General features: G+C 60.2%; 2 protein-coding genes across 2 annotated transcripts; one reads left to right on the top strand and one right to left on the bottom strand.

Annotated features, from left to right (window-relative positions):
• The first annotated feature begins 30 nt into the window (after positions 1 to 30).
• On the top strand, positions 31 to 7,256 carry HHATL (hedgehog acyltransferase like). The gene is made up of 11 exons (XM_008154586.3): positions 31 to 136; positions 499 to 566; positions 1,058 to 1,171; positions 1,314 to 1,508; positions 1,879 to 2,088; positions 2,466 to 2,637; positions 3,092 to 3,236; positions 3,340 to 3,375; positions 6,249 to 6,450; positions 6,818 to 6,959; positions 7,118 to 7,256. Exons 1-11 carry the CDS (start codon positions 31 to 33, stop codon positions 7,240 to 7,242), a joined length of 1,515 nt encoding a protein of 504 aa, XP_008152808.2. The 3' UTR covers positions 7,243 to 7,256.
• KLHL40 (kelch like family member 40) lies at positions 5,098 to 13,553 on the bottom strand. The gene is made up of 6 exons (XM_008154593.3): positions 12,279 to 13,553; positions 10,933 to 11,093; positions 10,547 to 10,654; positions 10,228 to 10,413; positions 8,880 to 9,026; positions 5,098 to 8,112 (listed from the first exon to the last, which is right to left on the bottom strand). Exons 1-6 carry the CDS (start codon positions 13,446 to 13,448, stop codon positions 8,001 to 8,003), a joined length of 1,884 nt encoding a protein of 627 aa, XP_008152815.2. The 5' UTR covers positions 13,449 to 13,553; the 3' UTR covers positions 5,098 to 8,000.
• Positions 13,554 to 14,704: the final 1,151 nt, after the last annotated feature.

The following is a 14,704-nucleotide window of genomic DNA, read 5'->3' as shown; positions in this document are numbered from 1 at the left end:
CCCCTCTGTCTCCCCAGCCACATCCAGGCTATGGGCATCAAGACAGCGTTGCCGGCGGCGGAGCTGGGCCTGTACTCCCTGGTGCTGAGTGGGGCCCTGGCCTATGCTGGCCAAGGCCTCCTTGAGGCTTCACAAGGTAACCGCTGGGCCTCTGGGCAGGGGAGTGGGACCCTTCTCTCTCTGGGGCCTCAGAGTTCCAACCAGCAAGGCCAGAAACTCAGAGGCTCCAGTAGTCTCTGGGCCCTGGGACTGGGCTGAGCCAGGTATGCTGACAGGGAGACACAGACGCAGGAGCACGGACAGAGACCTGGACACAGAGCCACAGAGAGAGAGAGACACTCAGACACTTAGGGAGACCTGGGCCCAGACATACAGTGAGGCCCAGAGAGAAACAGGCAGAGAGAGACGCAGGCTTTCTAAGGTGGGGGCCAGCCTCGTGCAGGGCAGGCATGGGAGAGGCGGGGCGGTCCTCCCGCTGAGGCCACACTCTGTTCTCAGATGGGGCCCAAAGGAAGGCCTTCCGGGAGTCTGTGCGACCCGGCTGGGAGTACATTGGTCGGAAGATGGTAGGTCCTTCACACCCCAGGTCCCTGACTGGGGTCCCTGGCCCCTGGCACATCTCTCTGACCCCAAACCGGTCCTGATGCTCCCCTTCTCCATATGTTCAGGGGGCTCACAATGGGGAGGGTCTCTCATGTGAGCTCCAGCACCTTCCCTTTCTCCACTGGCCCCTCCTGCCCAGACCCTGCTCATTCAGGAAGTAAATGGAGACATGCCTAGCAGGGGCCTCCAGCAGCATGCAATAACGGTTTCACGTCAGGCAACGGGCCGGGGAGAGGGTGAGCTTTGAGGGGCGGAGCAGCCCACAGGGTGCCCCTCACGCCTCTCTGTCTCCCTGCCTGGTGCTTCCCTCAGAGGGGAAGGCAGGGCTCCCAGCCATGGCTCTGCTCTCACGCGTAAGAAGAACCTGGGGGCTGGGACGTGCTGGGACTCTGAGCAGCCGGAGTGCCAGCCCATCCTGCCCCCGCCCCACCTTAACCTGCCCGGGCCCACCCAGGACGTGGCTGACTTCGAGTGGGTGATGTGGTTCAGCTCCTTCCGCAATGTCATCCTCTTCACCCTCTCCGGACATGTGCTGTTTGCTAAACTCTGCACCATGGTGGCTCCGCAGGTGAGCAGGGCCTGAGCCACCCCAGCCTCCCCCACCAGCTCCTCCTCAGCGACAGGGGGTGTGGGGAGCCATGCCGGGGTCCCACCTCCATGCGTATGGACAGGTAAACGAAGCCTTCCCTCCCCCTCCCCCCTGCCCACAGCTCCGCGCCTGGATGTATGCTGTGTACGGAGCCCTGGCCGTGGTGGGCACGATGGGCCCTTGGTACCTGTTGCTGCTGCTTGGCCACTGTGTCGGCCACTATGTGGCCTCACTCCTGGGTCAGCCCTGGCTCTGTCTGGGCCTCGGCATGGCCAGCCTAGCCTCCTTCAAGCTGGACCCCCTAATCTCCTGGCAGGTGTGCAACAGGGAGGGGCAGGGGCAGAGGGGGCAGGGATAGGACCTCAAACCTCACTCACCCCATCCAAAGCCCTTCCCTCCCAACCTCCCCAAGCCTTTCCTTCACTTTCCCAGCTGTCTCCCAGCCTTTTACCATGGAGGATGCCTTGCCTACAAGGTGGTCCCCTCCACCAAAGCAGGGACGGACGTGTCCAGCTCATCCTCTGCTCTGCCCCAGCCCTTACCACGAATTGGCCCTGAATGGCCAACGTTGACTGGGTCTGGAGAGAGGAAGGGACAGGACCAGGCTGGGCCCCTGGGGAAGCTGGGTGGGCTTCCCAGAGACCAGGGGCACCTGGTGAGCTGGCGGCCTGCTCTCTCCCATCCAGAACGGGTTTGTAACGGGCACTTTTGATCTTCAAGAGGTGCTGTTCCAGGGGGGCAGCGGCTTCACGGTGCTGCGGTGCACCAGCTTTGCGCTAGAGAGCTGTGCCCACCCGGATCGCCGCTACTCCCTGGCGGACCTGCTCAAGTACAACTTCTACCTGCCTTTCTTCTTCTTCGGGCCCATCATGACCTTTGATCGCTTCCATGCCCAGGTGAGGGGCACCCTGTGGCTCTCAGAGCTGGGCTGACTGTCCCTCTTCATGCAGGGGCTCCCGTCTCTGAGAGGACTCCCAGGGCGGGCTGTGCCCCCTCCTCAGGCATGACGGCCTTCCTCAGACCCCAGGACTGGGCCACATCCCCTCTACGTCCCCCCAAGGATCACAAGATGGAGATGTGTCTCCTCCCAGACAGGACTCTCCTCCTACTCAAATGGGGTTCCCAAGACAGGACTGGGTCTCCCCTAGCAAGCTGCGAACCCTCCTCGGGTGTTTTCACCCTCGGGCCAGGCTGCCAGGATGGAGGCAAGCCTCCCTCACCCTCAGATCCCCAGGACGTCAGTGACTCCCATTCACATCCTGACATCCCCCAGGTGAGCCAGGTGGAACCGGTGAGGCGCGAGGGTGAGCTGTGGCACATCCGGGCCCAGGCGGGCCTCAGCGTGGCGGCCATCATAGCCGTGGACATCTTCTTCCACTTCTTCTACATCCTCACCATCCCCAGTGACCTCAAGTTCGCCAGCCGCCTGCCGGACAGCGCCCTCGGTGGGTGCGCGGGGGACCCAGAACAGGGATGGGGTCTGGGCCAGCACCCCAGAAAGATAGACCTATATTCCTATGGGGTCACCGCTGGGGAAGCTGACACCCTAAGGGCACAGCACCTATCTGAGGGTGTGGGAGCAGGAACTCATTCCTTGACATGTGTGGGACTTGTCCTCTTTGTCCTGTGAAGCCAGACTGGTATGGGACAGAGCCCTTTCCACCTCCCTGGGGCCTCGGGCTGATCTCCACAATGGGATGGGGTCTCCCTGGGGTGGCCAGGATCCAGGCGGTGGGGAGCGGGGTGCCCATAGAGCGATCTGGGCAGCAGGACCTTCTCCCGGACCTGGAGATTGTCAGAAGCAGAAAACCAGACTCAGTGAGTCTCCCTAGATTTGGGTGTCTGGGGTGGGAAGACAGGTGCAACACCCGTCAGGCCGTGACAACATGCTGTCCCCAGCTGCCCTCGCCTACTCAAACCTGGTGTATGACTGGGTGAAGGCCGCTGTCCTGTTCGGCATAGTCAACACGGTGGCGCGTCTCGACCACTTGGACCCGCCCCAGCCTCCCAAGTGCATCACAGCACTCTACATCTTTGCGGAAACGTGAGTGTGGGCATCGGGCATCTGGGGACACGCCCTTGGGTTCCCTGCCTTTCCTGAGCCCCTTCCCTGACGTGATTCACACCCAGCTGCCCTCCTCCCACAGGCACTTTGACCGTGGCATCAATGACTGGCTTTGCAAGTGAGTCGGGGTGGGGTGGGGAGATGGTCACAGTCGTCGTGCCAGGGGTTTGAGCAGGCAGTGCAGAGATTGGCCCATGTTTGGAAAGATCACCCCTGGCCCAGAGGAAGCAAGGAGGACAGGGAGGAGATCGTGGGAGAAGTCTAGGTCAAAGGCATAGAGGTTTGTTGTGGGGTGGGGCCCTGGAGGTGAGAGAAACAGTCCGAGTAGAGACACACAACAGGAAGCCTGGGCAGGACTTGGCCATCATTTGCAGATATCAGGACAGTGAGGGAGATGATTCCCAGACTCGTATCTACAGCCTGGGAGGATGGAGGTGTGGTTTCCAGAAAGGGTTCCAATGGAGAAATGTCTGGTTGGATTCTGGGAGATTCATCTGTGGAAGTTCAGGGAGGTGGTTCAGAGAAGCCTGGAGGATGGATGGAACTCTGAGCATTATGGGTGTGGGTGGTCTTTCGGCCTGGGGTGTCCCAAGGAGAGAGAATAGAGTGAGAAGAGTAAAGAAGGGGTAGCCGAGATTGGGCCGGGAAGAACTCTGGTTGGGGGAGAAGTAAGAGCAGGTGGAAAAGACTGAAAGGAGTGGTCACTGGAACAGGAGGAAAGCCAAGGCCAGGTGACATCCTGGAACTCAGAGAAGACCATCCAGGTATGGTGGGCGCAACTGGGCCAGGTGCTGCTGGGGTCACGGAAGCTAGACACTGAGCGTTAGTGTTGGGGGCATGGATCATCTCCCTCACTGTCCTGATTCAGCCTTTCACGGGAGAGGCCGGGGCAGGTGAGGCGTGAGAAAAAAACTGAGGAACTACAGGGGAATTCATGTGTGGACCTCTCCGGGAAGAAGCCTGGCACTACAGGGGGAGACAGAGGAGTGGCTGGCGGAGATGTGGGGGTTTTAAAGACAAGAAATAGTGGAACATGCTTGGGTGCTGGAGGGAGTACTGCATAGAGAGGAAGGAGTTGGTGATGCAGGATAGAGGACTGATGGGTGGAGTGAGGACCCTGAGGAGGGAGAAGGAGATGGGACCAGCAGAGGCCTGGCTTCAGGTTACAGGAAGCCATCGTGCTGCCGAAGGATAGCAGGTTCATGTAGAAGGTGAGGGGTTCCACCTGAAGGCTCTGGTTTTCTCCATGAAGTAGGAGGTGAGGTCATCAGCTGAGAGAGGCAGGGTTGGGGGCATGGAGGGAGGTGGCATCTGTGTGTCTTCCACCCTCCTGCCTAGATCCCCCCACACCCACTCCCCTTGACAAGGGGAGATAAGGGTGGCATATCCACTGCAGAGCGTGGGAGAAGCCGACTAGAGAAAACTTGGCATTGAGAGCCCAGGTGAGGTTGGAGACAGTGGATTTATGGACTCTGATGTGTGAAGGTGTGAGATTTCCCCCATCAGCGCTTAGCTTCTTGGGTGCTGGTGAGGAGAAAGTGGGTGACTGGGCCCTCCCAGGTGGGTGAGAAGAAGAAAGAGGTGAGGAATAAGGGGTTTTAGGTTATTTATAATGATGACTCACTGAATATAAGCCTGTTAAGGAAGATGAGGAAGGGTGGGTGCCAATGAGATTGGAGAACAGAGCTGGGAGGCCAGGCCAGGAGGGACTGGGGGAAGAATGGGAATTAGTGAAATTTCAAGTGGTGACAAAGTTGGGGTGTGGCCATGGGAGTGGGTGGCTGAGGTGGACTGGAAAAGAAACCACTGGAAATGAAGAGGTCAAGGATGTTACTCAATGGGCTGTCTACTGAATTTATTTAACAAATATTTATTAAGCACCTACTACGTGCCAGGCACTGTTCTAGGCACTGGGGATACAGCAGTGAGCATGGCAAAGACCCCAAGCTCATGGAGCTTACAGTCTAGTGGGGTGAAACAGACCACAAACGGGTAAACACACACATAAACAATTTTAGGGAGTGGTAGGCATTATGGAAAAATGCACACAGCATAGTGGGATAGAGGCTGGCCACAGGATCTGGGCAGACCTCTGTGCGATGATATGTGAACTGAGATTTGAGAGATCAGGGAATGTGGGGAAGATAATTCGCGATAGGGGAGCAACGGGTGCAAAGGCCTTGAGGCAGGGACTTCGCTGTGTCTGAGGGACAGGAAGGCCATCGAGGCCTGAGCAGAGTTCCCGAGGGCAAGAATGGTGGTGATGCGGTGAGAAGGTGGGCAGAATCCAGAGGACCTGGGATCGTCTAGCCGCAGCAAGGAAGCTGCATTTATTCTCATTGTAATGGGGGCAAAGGTTTGATTGTGGGAGTGATGTGATCCAAGCCACACTCTCAAATGATGCCGCTAGCTGCTGTGAGGGTAGGGGGCCAAGGCAGAAGCAGGGAGATGACCTAGCGACGGGCCTTCATCTCTGTGGGAGGAGATGGCCTGGACTAGGATGGTGGTAGTGGAGGTGGTGAGCAGTGGCCCGGGCTGAGTGGAGCCCATCTGTAGGCGCGGATGTGGGTGGAGGTGGGAACTGAGTATGCAGGAAGGCACGAAGGCTCCCGGCCTACCACGGAGTGGACGGTAGTGTCATGAACTGAGATGGGGATGCAGTGGGTTTGGGCAGGGATCGGGGAACCTGCCCTTCAAGTGAGGAGTCTGGTAACGGTGGGATAGAGGAGTTCGGAGGGAGACTGGGCTAAAGACGCAGGTTTGGGGCTCCTCAGCATAGGCAGTGTTCAGAGCCTTGGGTTTGGATGCGGCCACCCGGGGACTGAGTGAGCATAGCTGGAGGAGATCTGGAGTCCCGGGCTGAGCCCTCCACCTTCCGAAGTTGGGTCCACGGAGAGAAGCCACCTGAGGTCAGGAATGCTGACTGTGCATCGAGGAAGGCTGTCCCTGCTGGGTACCCTTTGCCCGTCTCCTACCCGCCTCTTCCCACAGGTACGTGTACGACCACATCGGCGGGGAGCACTCTGAGGTGATCCCCGAGCTGGCGGCCTCCGTGGCCACGTTTGCCGTCACCACGCTGTGGCTTGGGCCTTGTGACATTGTCTACCTGTGGTCACTCCTAAACTGCTTTGGCCTCAACTTTGAGCTCTGGGTGCAGAAGCTGGCAGAGAGGGAGCCCTTGGCACACATGGAGGTGAGCAGGGAGGGGCTGGCTGGGCACCGCTGCTCTCTCAAGGCTCCCAGCCACCCTTGGTCCCCAGTCCAGAACTTTCTCACCACCACCCTCCTGGTTGTCAGGACAATGGCTCCCCTGGGGGTATCTGGCCCTCCCTGCCTTCTATGTGGTGTGGAACCCCCAGGCTGGCTATGTTGGTCAGGCCCTGCCCTCTCTCCAGACCTCAGTTTGCCCATCTTTAACAATGAGAGAGACCTGGCCTGGGACTCTCAGACCCGGGCATATCCCAGGGCCTCCGTGGCCATGTAGGAAGGCCTCTGACTGACCATGACCTCTTCCCTCTGGGCCTCTTGCCACACTGACAATGCTTTCCTGCGCCGTGCAGGCCTCTATGTCGGAGCAGATGTCTCGCAGGGTCCGGGGCATCTTTGGGGCCATGAACTTCTGGGCTATCATCATGTACAACCTTGTAAGCCTGAACAGCCTGGAGTTCACAGAGCTGGTCGCCCGGCGCCTGATACTCTCAGGTGAGGGACAAGAGGGGGGTGGATACAGAACGTGCCCGGCAGCACCCTCGAGGACCGTGACCTTTTGCAATGCCCCCACCTCACCGCAATTCCCCAGGGCGGGTCGAGTGGGAGGGGCATGACTGAGGAGCGTCATCCAGGACCTCTTCCCTCCACAGGGTTTCCCCAGACCACACTGGCCATCCTGTTTGTCACCTACTGTGGTGTTCAGCTGGTGAAGGAGCGAGAGCGAACCCTGGCGCTAGAGGAGGAGCAGAATCAGGACAAGTTGAAGTCGGAGTAGGCGGGAGGGGGGGAGGGACGGCTCGGCTCAGCCATTCCTGGGCCCAGGCCAGGCCAGGCCAGATGGGGCCTGACCAAGAGAATAAAGGACTTTTCTATCACAGTTTGGCTGGTCCCTCCCTTCCCCCCAGCAGTCTTCTGGCTCCTTGTCCACGCAAGGTGAGGAGCAGGGAGTTCTGGGCCTCGGGGAGAGGATCAAGGTCTTGGCACACGCAGTGTGGAGGAGACACCCACATGGAGGGCAGAGACCACCAACCCGGGTAACCCCAAATCTGAGCATTAAAGCCCCAAACCTTCAAACTAGCCGGTCACTAACTCTTGGAGCCCCGGCTTCCGGACCCTGAGCTGCCCGCTCAGAAGGCACTTTATTCTTCTCACAGAAGGAGACCTATCTGTGCTGCAGGGAGCGCTCGGTGGGGACCGTTCCCATCTGGCAGCCAGCACTGGGTCCTGCGGGGAATTTGCTGGCACACAGCCTGGCTGGGACAGGCCCGGGATGTAGCCTGGGATATGACCCTGAGGTTCTGGCTCAAGAACAGGGGGATACAGAGACACCAGAGAGGCCTAAAATTCCTCGTCCCTGCCCCAAGGCTAGGACTGGGCAGCTATTACCTTCCCCGGCTGAAGCAGCCACTCGGCCATTATCACCGGTCCAGGTGGGCTCTGGCCTCTCCCAGCCTCATCCCTGGAGCCCCCAGGAGGCCCGGCCCGTGCGGGCCACAGGATGGGACGGTGCTTCGTTCAGGCCCTCCGGGCTGGTCACATCTTGGTCAGGCGCAGCACGTTGAGTCGCACCGGTAGGAAGGTGGCCCCGGTGGCATAGGCCAACTCCCGCAAGACACCCTCCCACTTCTTCTCGTCCTCATTGTATCTGCAGGCGGGGCAGGGACAAGGAGCTTGGTCAGCCGAGTTCAGAGGGAGACCCAGCAGGAAGGGGTGGCTGGGTGCCCTAGGCCCACCCCTGAGGAGTCCCCACCCCACCCTACCCCAGCCCTGGAGAATGGTCCACTCCTAGAGGTTTCCCATGTTCTGGGAAAGGTTCCCACAAGACTCACCCCCAGAGAACATCCACCCCACATTCCAGGAAGGGCACCTTCCTCCAAGAAGGTCTACATCTTCCCTCGAGATGTAGAATTTCCCTCCTCAGCCCTCCAAGTCCCCCCAACTCCCACTCTCCCAGCAGCAATGCCCCCTGGAGGCTGCCGGATCAGAAGGTGCCCCAGGTGGCCCAGGCCTCTCCCCTCCATCCCCAGGAAGGACCAGCCATGGAAAGCAATGGCTCTGTGAAACTGGGCTCGGGCAAATCTCAATCCTGGCCCCAGCTCTCCCCCTAGAGCCTCCAGGAGGGAGGGGAGAGGAAAGGGCCCCTCTACTTTGGGACCTGTTTCCATGGGTCTGTGCCCTAAGCTTGGGCCCCACGGTGGGGCATGGTGTCATGTGTGCACACCCAGACTTTCCCAACCAAACTGGAGAGAACCGGGGCTGAACGGGGTCTACTGTCCCTTCCCACCAGGGCTCTCAGAAGAGGGATCAGCTCTTCCCCCAAAGAGCCTGCCAGGTGCCTCGGTGCCCGGCCACGATGCTGTGAGCCGTCAGCCTTGCTCATGATGCCCCTCACCTCCCCGGGGCCAGGCTCACCTCCAGATGTCATTGAGCTCTGTGGGGACCAGCTCCCCGGACTCAGTCTCCAGAGTGGCAAAGCCACCGATGGCATAGAGGGTGCCCGCCAGGCTGACCAGGCTGAGCGAGCTGCGCTCCTGCGGGAAGGCCTCAAAGGGCGCCCACCTGGGGGGAGGGAGGGGGAGGAGGTGCAACACCCGGAGGCCTCAGCAAACCGAGTGACGGTCCCGCCCCAGCGCCCACAGCCTCAGTCGCACCCCTCTGAAATCTGAACCCCAGGGTCCCAGGCTCTCAACACAACCTCCTGTTCTGGACCTTCTCAAGAATGCCCACCTGGTGCCCCTGCCCAGGCCTCAGAGTGTGCCAACCCTGTTCCCCTTCCCCTTCCCTCTGGTATTCACTTCCTTTCCCATTCAATTACCCCCCCCCCAATACTTCCCTTCACTGTCCCTTTGACATGCTACCCAACCTGCCCCCCAGGATCCACTATGGACCTCCCCAGTGTCCCTTCTTCACTCCCACTCCCACTTGCTCCCACTTGCTAGCTCAGTGGCCATTAAGCCCCCTGACCCCCTTGGACTCCTGCCCTGACCCCTTCTCCCACAGTCCACTTACTCTTAAGGAGTCTTCATCCCCACCCTCCAAAACAGCTCTCAGGTCCCCGACTACCCAGGGCTTGGGAATCCAGGCCCAGCTCACGCATTCTGCTGGTGTGACTCGCTTCACACCCCGCCCCTACATCAGCTGCATGAAGCATCTTAGTAAAACACAGACGTGAGCTCAAAACCCCTCGGGGGCATTTCATCGCCTTTGGGATAAAGTTCCTCAGCCCTGCTGGCCGCCTCTGCAGCCCCAGTTCCTCCCTCGCCACACTCCATCCAACCTGAGCAATTCCTCCAAACGGCCAGCCTTTTTCTCCTAACTGCCTCGGCACCAACTGTCCCTGGCCTGGGCATCCTTCTCCCATCACAGCTGTCTTCTTCCTGACCTCCCAGGGCAGGGTGGCTTGGTCTCCCCTGCATCCCTGGTACCAGGCCAGTGCCTGGTGTGAGTCTCTGAATGAGGAACCCGGCATCTCCTACCCCACTCCTGGGAGCTCTCTCCTGCCGACCAGGCTGGCCATCACCCTCGCCCCACCTTGTGGGGGAAGCCCACCTCACTACTGATCAGGGGAGAGGGACTATTTCTGTGCTGATGTCCAAGCTCAACTGTGAAGACCCAATCCAGGAGCTATGCTGCTCTCCGGGGCTGACTCAGAGAGGACTGGCATGGGCCCAAAGCCACACAGCCAGGGGGTTCCAGGGAGGCCCTCGGTCCCTGGTTGCCCTGCCCGGGAAGGGGGAAAGAGAGGAGGCAAGCGGCGTACTTGTTGTCTGTGATGCTGTACACCTCCACGGAACTGGTCAGCCCTGTGTCGGTGACCCCGGCGGCCACAAAAATGCGGCCGTCATGGACGGCGGCCCCGAAGAGTGACCGGGCCGTCTGCATGGGAGCCAGCTCCTTCCACTCGAACTTCTTAGGGTCATAGACGCACATCTTGTTCAGGCACTTCCTGTGGGGTTGAGGCAGTGAGTGAGGGCCAGGAAGCGGGAGCAGGGCACCTCCCCCCTCTTGGTCCAGTCCCTCCCCAGGCAGCCAGGACACCCGCAGCCCTCTGCTGCACCCGCTCCAGGCCGCAGCCTCACCTGTCGCTGCCTTTGCCGCCAATGACGTAGACAAGGTCCATATGGGAGAGCACGGCGTGGCCGTACACCGCATAGGGCAGCGGGTCCGATTCTCCCCATTTGAACGACCTGGAGGGGAGGGGAGAGGGTAAACACATTCAGTCTCTGTCTCTGCACCCACCCACCCACCCAACACGTATAGGGGGTGCACCCGATACATTACCAGAACTCCCCAGACCTTCGTTTCCTTGCTTCCATCTCACCTGCCAACCATCCCGCCTCGCCCCTACCTAACCGGGTCTCAGGTCTCGGTCGGGTTCCTGGCCACACCCCACGGTCCGCCCCTGGCGCCAGGCCCCGCCCGCATCCTCACCCCCGCCCCGGCGGCCGCCCCTGCCCGCGCTCACAGCCGGTCGTAGCACAGCACCGAATCCAGGCTGCTCTCCCGCTCCTTGAGCTCCCGGCCGCCGACCACGTAGATGGCGTTGAGAGCCTCTCCCAGGCCGAAGAGGCAGCGCGGCGAGGGCAGCGGCGGCATCCCCAGCCACTCCGAGTCCAGGTGGTCAAACTGCGGACCGGGGGTCCAGTCAGCTTCCGCCCCCACGCCCCCAGTCCCAGCCCCAGCCCAGCTCAGCCCCATCAGACCACCCAGGTCACCGAGGAGTCCAAGACTCCAGGTAGGGCCAGCGCAGGTGGAGGTGGTTCCTGGAGGCAGTGCCCCTCCTCCTTTCTGGGTGAGGAAGCTGACCTACCTCCACCCCATTCCTGAACAGGCAGATGACGGAAGATCGCCGTTATAGCACCAGGATGGGGCAGCTTTCCCCGGGGCCGGGCCCTTCCCCTGTACACCTCCCTGTCCCCTGTTCTCCACCTCATCCCATGGCCCAGGAAACCCACTCACAGCCAGCTCTGCCACTCACCCCTTAAAGCCTACGGTGCGAGTCTGTCTCCTGTCCACCTGGACAGTCTTATAATAACAACACCAGTGGCTCACCTTTTTGAAAAGTTTTCTGAAGACTGAGCCCTGTACTGATGAACACTTTATACCTGCCATTTAACCTTCAAATGACCTTACCAAGCAGGAGGAATAATACCCTCACTTATGAATGGAAGCCCAGAGGGAATGAACATGTGCCCACCTGTGCCCACCACTCACGAGGCTCATTCTCCACCGCCCTCCCCTTCAGGTCTCCAGATTCCACCCAAGTGGCAAGGCCCACACCTACAGGGCCTGCCACCAGGAAGCCATTTCTGCCCTCTGAGATCCCACAGTCCCACTACAACTTGGACTGGGCACCCCACTCTACTGGTCCTTCCTGTGCCTCAGTTTCCTCATCTGTATAATGGGAGGACTAGGCAGGATGATCCCTTTGTCTGGGACACACTGTTCCACACTCCAGTCCCCGACTCAGGCAAAGGCCCTGCCCAGAACCCCTACACTGACCTTGCTCCTCCTTCTCACTGGGCCTGACCCCCCAACCCTTGTGCAGGGCCAAGGCCTCCAACATATCGGACTATCCTGGGGCTAACATCCCCCTGAAGCTGAGACACCGAAGTTATGGAGCCACTGTCCCCTGTCTATCACTGCCTTCAGCTTTCAGGCAAGTGGCTGTCAGTGAACCTCCCTGGTCTACAGCTCACCGTAGACCGAGGACATTCACCAACAAGTAGACACAGGTCTCTCCTGGGCCCCAAGGCTGACCCCAGTCCCCAGCACTGGCCACCCCGCCCCCTCCCAGGGCTGGCAAGGCACCTGCAAAAAGTAAGAGCTCATGGGGTCCTCTTTGTTGTCCTCATTGTAGAACAGGCCCCCGGCCACGAAGACCTGGTTCTCCTTCGTCACCAGGCTGGCGTGGTTCTTGGGGATCTGCGTGGAGAGGGAGGCGCAGTAACACTCATTGGCCGCCGGGTCATAGGCCACGGCGCCCTCCTCGCTGATCATAAAGATGAGGTCCTGCAGGAACATGCCAAAGCGCAGCGTGTCGTTGAGGATGCCAGGTAGGACGCGCTCGTCGTCCTCCTCCTCCCCCTCTGCCTTGGCGTCGCCGGTGCCCTTGTCAGCCGCCTTGGGCCCGGCCGCCTCCTTCCCCTTCTCCTTCTTCTTCTTGCGCAGCACGGTGAGGCGGCCCTCGTGCGCGTCCTTGACCATCTGCACCTTCCGCAGCAGCTCGGGCTGGGCGCGCACGAGAGGGTGGCGCTCCACGCGGCTCTCCAGGAAGGCGCGCGGCAGCAGGCGGCAGCGCACGCTCTCGAACACGGTGGGCAGCGCGCGCTGGCGCTCGGCCTTGGCCTCGGCGTCGCCGCCGCCGCCGGCCGCCCACTGCATCACCGCCTCGAACACCGCCTCCTCCTTCTCCACGTTGAGGTCGTCGCTGGAGATGATGGCGATGAGCTCGTCGGCCGAGAGCCCGAGGAAGTCGGCGTCGCGCGCCACGAGCGAGAAGCGCGCGCAGATGAAGTCGCGGGCGGCCACGGCCAGGCGCGCGCAGTCCAGCAGGAGCCCGAGGCGGAAGACGGCCAGGCAGTTGGAGAGGCACAGGCGCTTCTGCAGGAAGGACACGCAGATGGTGAAGATGGACGGGATCTGGAAGCGGTGCGCCGCCGCGAACAGGTCCTGCACGCTCGCCTCGTCCAGCGAGATCTCCGACGTGTACAGGTAGTGCAGCACCTGGGCCACCACGTCCGGGGCCACGTCCTCCAGGCGCAGCTCGCCCGCCGCCGGCTCCGGCTCGGCCAGGAAGCGCGCCCGGAAGTAGGGGCTGCAGGCGGCCAGCACCAGGCGGTGGCACGGGAACTCGCGCTCGCCCACCCGCACCACACAGTCCAGGAACTTGCCGTGGTCTAGCATGTCCTTGAGCCCGTCCTGCAGGAGCGTCTGCTGGTACAGCCGCTGCTCCTCCGCCTGCTCCAGGCCCAGCGCCATGGTGAGCGGCCTAGGGTGCGGGGGACCAGGGGTGCCGGGGGGCCTCCTCTCCGTAGTCCCTGCTCTCCTGCTGGGCGGTGCTCAGTCTGCGCAGCTGTCCTGGTGGGCTATATATAGAGGTGGGCCTGGCCCTGTAAGGCGAGCTGCCTGGCCTCCTGCACATGACGCAGAGGGGACAGCTGGGCAGAGGCCCTTTCCCAGCAGCCTTGACTCAGCCCCGCGGACTCATGGGACGGGGAGTGGGGTTTCTGGGCCCTCCTGGAAAGAGGAGGGCCTCATGGCCTCATTTCTAAATGGAGCACAGCATGGCCTTGATCGCATTCCTAGGTTGGGCAGTGCCCCTTGGGGGAGGGGATGACCCAAGCTCTGCCCCTTCCATCAGGGAGGGGCGGGTATTGGAGTCCCACCTTGGGTCTCCCTTCATGCCTTCTGGGTCTTTCCATCAGGTGCCTCTCTTTCCTCTCTGGAGTATATCCCGCTCCAGCCACCTCTGGATACAGTGTGCTTGGGTTTGTGCTCAGAGAACTTGAGCATGGCATTCAGTCGTTGGGGACCTTGTTGCACCCCCCTTTAAAAGGGGAAGATCTTCTCCCAGGTCTGCCCCAGCTCTGAGACGCTCCTTCAACTGTGCAAGAAAGCAAGAAGGTGTCTTAGGTAAACAAGATGGCCACTTTTTAGGAGAAAAAAACAAACTATATATATATATTGATTTCAGAGAGGAAAGGAGAGGGGAGAGAGATAGAAACACCAGTGATAAGAGAGAAACATCGACTGCCTCCTGCACACCCCCCTACTGGGGATCGAGCCCACAACCCGGGCATATGCCCTTGACCGGAATTGAACCTGGGACCCTTCAGTCCGCAGGCTGACACTCTATCCACTGAACCAAACCTTCTAGGGCAAACTACATATTTTTATTGATCTCAGAGAGGAAGAAAGAGGGAGAGATAAAAACATCAACGATGAGAGAGAATCACCGACTGGCTGCCTCCTGCATGGGTGGCCACTTTTCTGTGGAGGCGGGAGCAGGTCAGATCTCTCTGTTGAGCCTCAGTTTCCCTTCCTACCCTATGAGGAGGTGGAGGAGTTAGAGTAGGAGGGCCTCAGCTCAGTTCTGCTGAGGTTCAGAAGCACTGAGGTTCTGTATTCCTAGGAGGACACAGTCACAGGGTATTAACACTGTTAGGTGTCAGACATGCTAGAAAATTAATTTCCTAGGATTCGACTATTCTAGGTGTTCAAACCCCCAGGTTTTT

Source organism: Eptesicus fuscus, chromosome 18, assembly GCF_027574615.1.
Source record: "Eptesicus fuscus isolate TK198812 chromosome 18, DD_ASM_mEF_20220401, whole genome shotgun sequence".
NCBI classification, from domain to species: domain Eukaryota; kingdom Metazoa; phylum Chordata; class Mammalia; order Chiroptera; family Vespertilionidae; genus Eptesicus; species Eptesicus fuscus.
This window is presented reverse-complemented; position numbering and strand designations above follow the sequence as displayed.

Excerpts from the sequence above, each read along its gene's own strand:
- KLHL40 (XM_008154593.3), bottom strand. The coding sequence starts at position 13,448 with ATGGCGCTGGGCCTGGAGCAGGCGGAGGAGCAGCGGCTGTACCAGCAG. Across the intron at positions 10,655-10,932 it reads GTGCTGTGCTACGACCGGCT|GTCGTTCAAATGGGGAGAAT; the intron begins GTGAGCGCGGGC and ends CCTCCCCTCCAG. Across the intron at positions 8,113-8,879 it reads GAGCTCAATGACATCTGGAG|ATACAATGAGGACGAGAAGA; the intron begins GTGAGCCTGGCC and ends CCCCGCCTGCAG.
- HHATL (XM_008154586.3), top strand. The coding sequence starts at position 31 with ATGGGCATCAAGACAGCGTTGCCGGCGGCGGAGCTGGGCCTGTACTCC. Across the intron at positions 137-498 it reads CCTCCTTGAGGCTTCACAAG|ATGGGGCCCAAAGGAAGGCC; the intron begins GTAACCGCTGGG and ends CTCTGTTCTCAG. Across the intron at positions 3,376-6,248 it reads ATCAATGACTGGCTTTGCAA|GTACGTGTACGACCACATCG; the intron begins GTGAGTCGGGGT and ends CTCTTCCCACAG.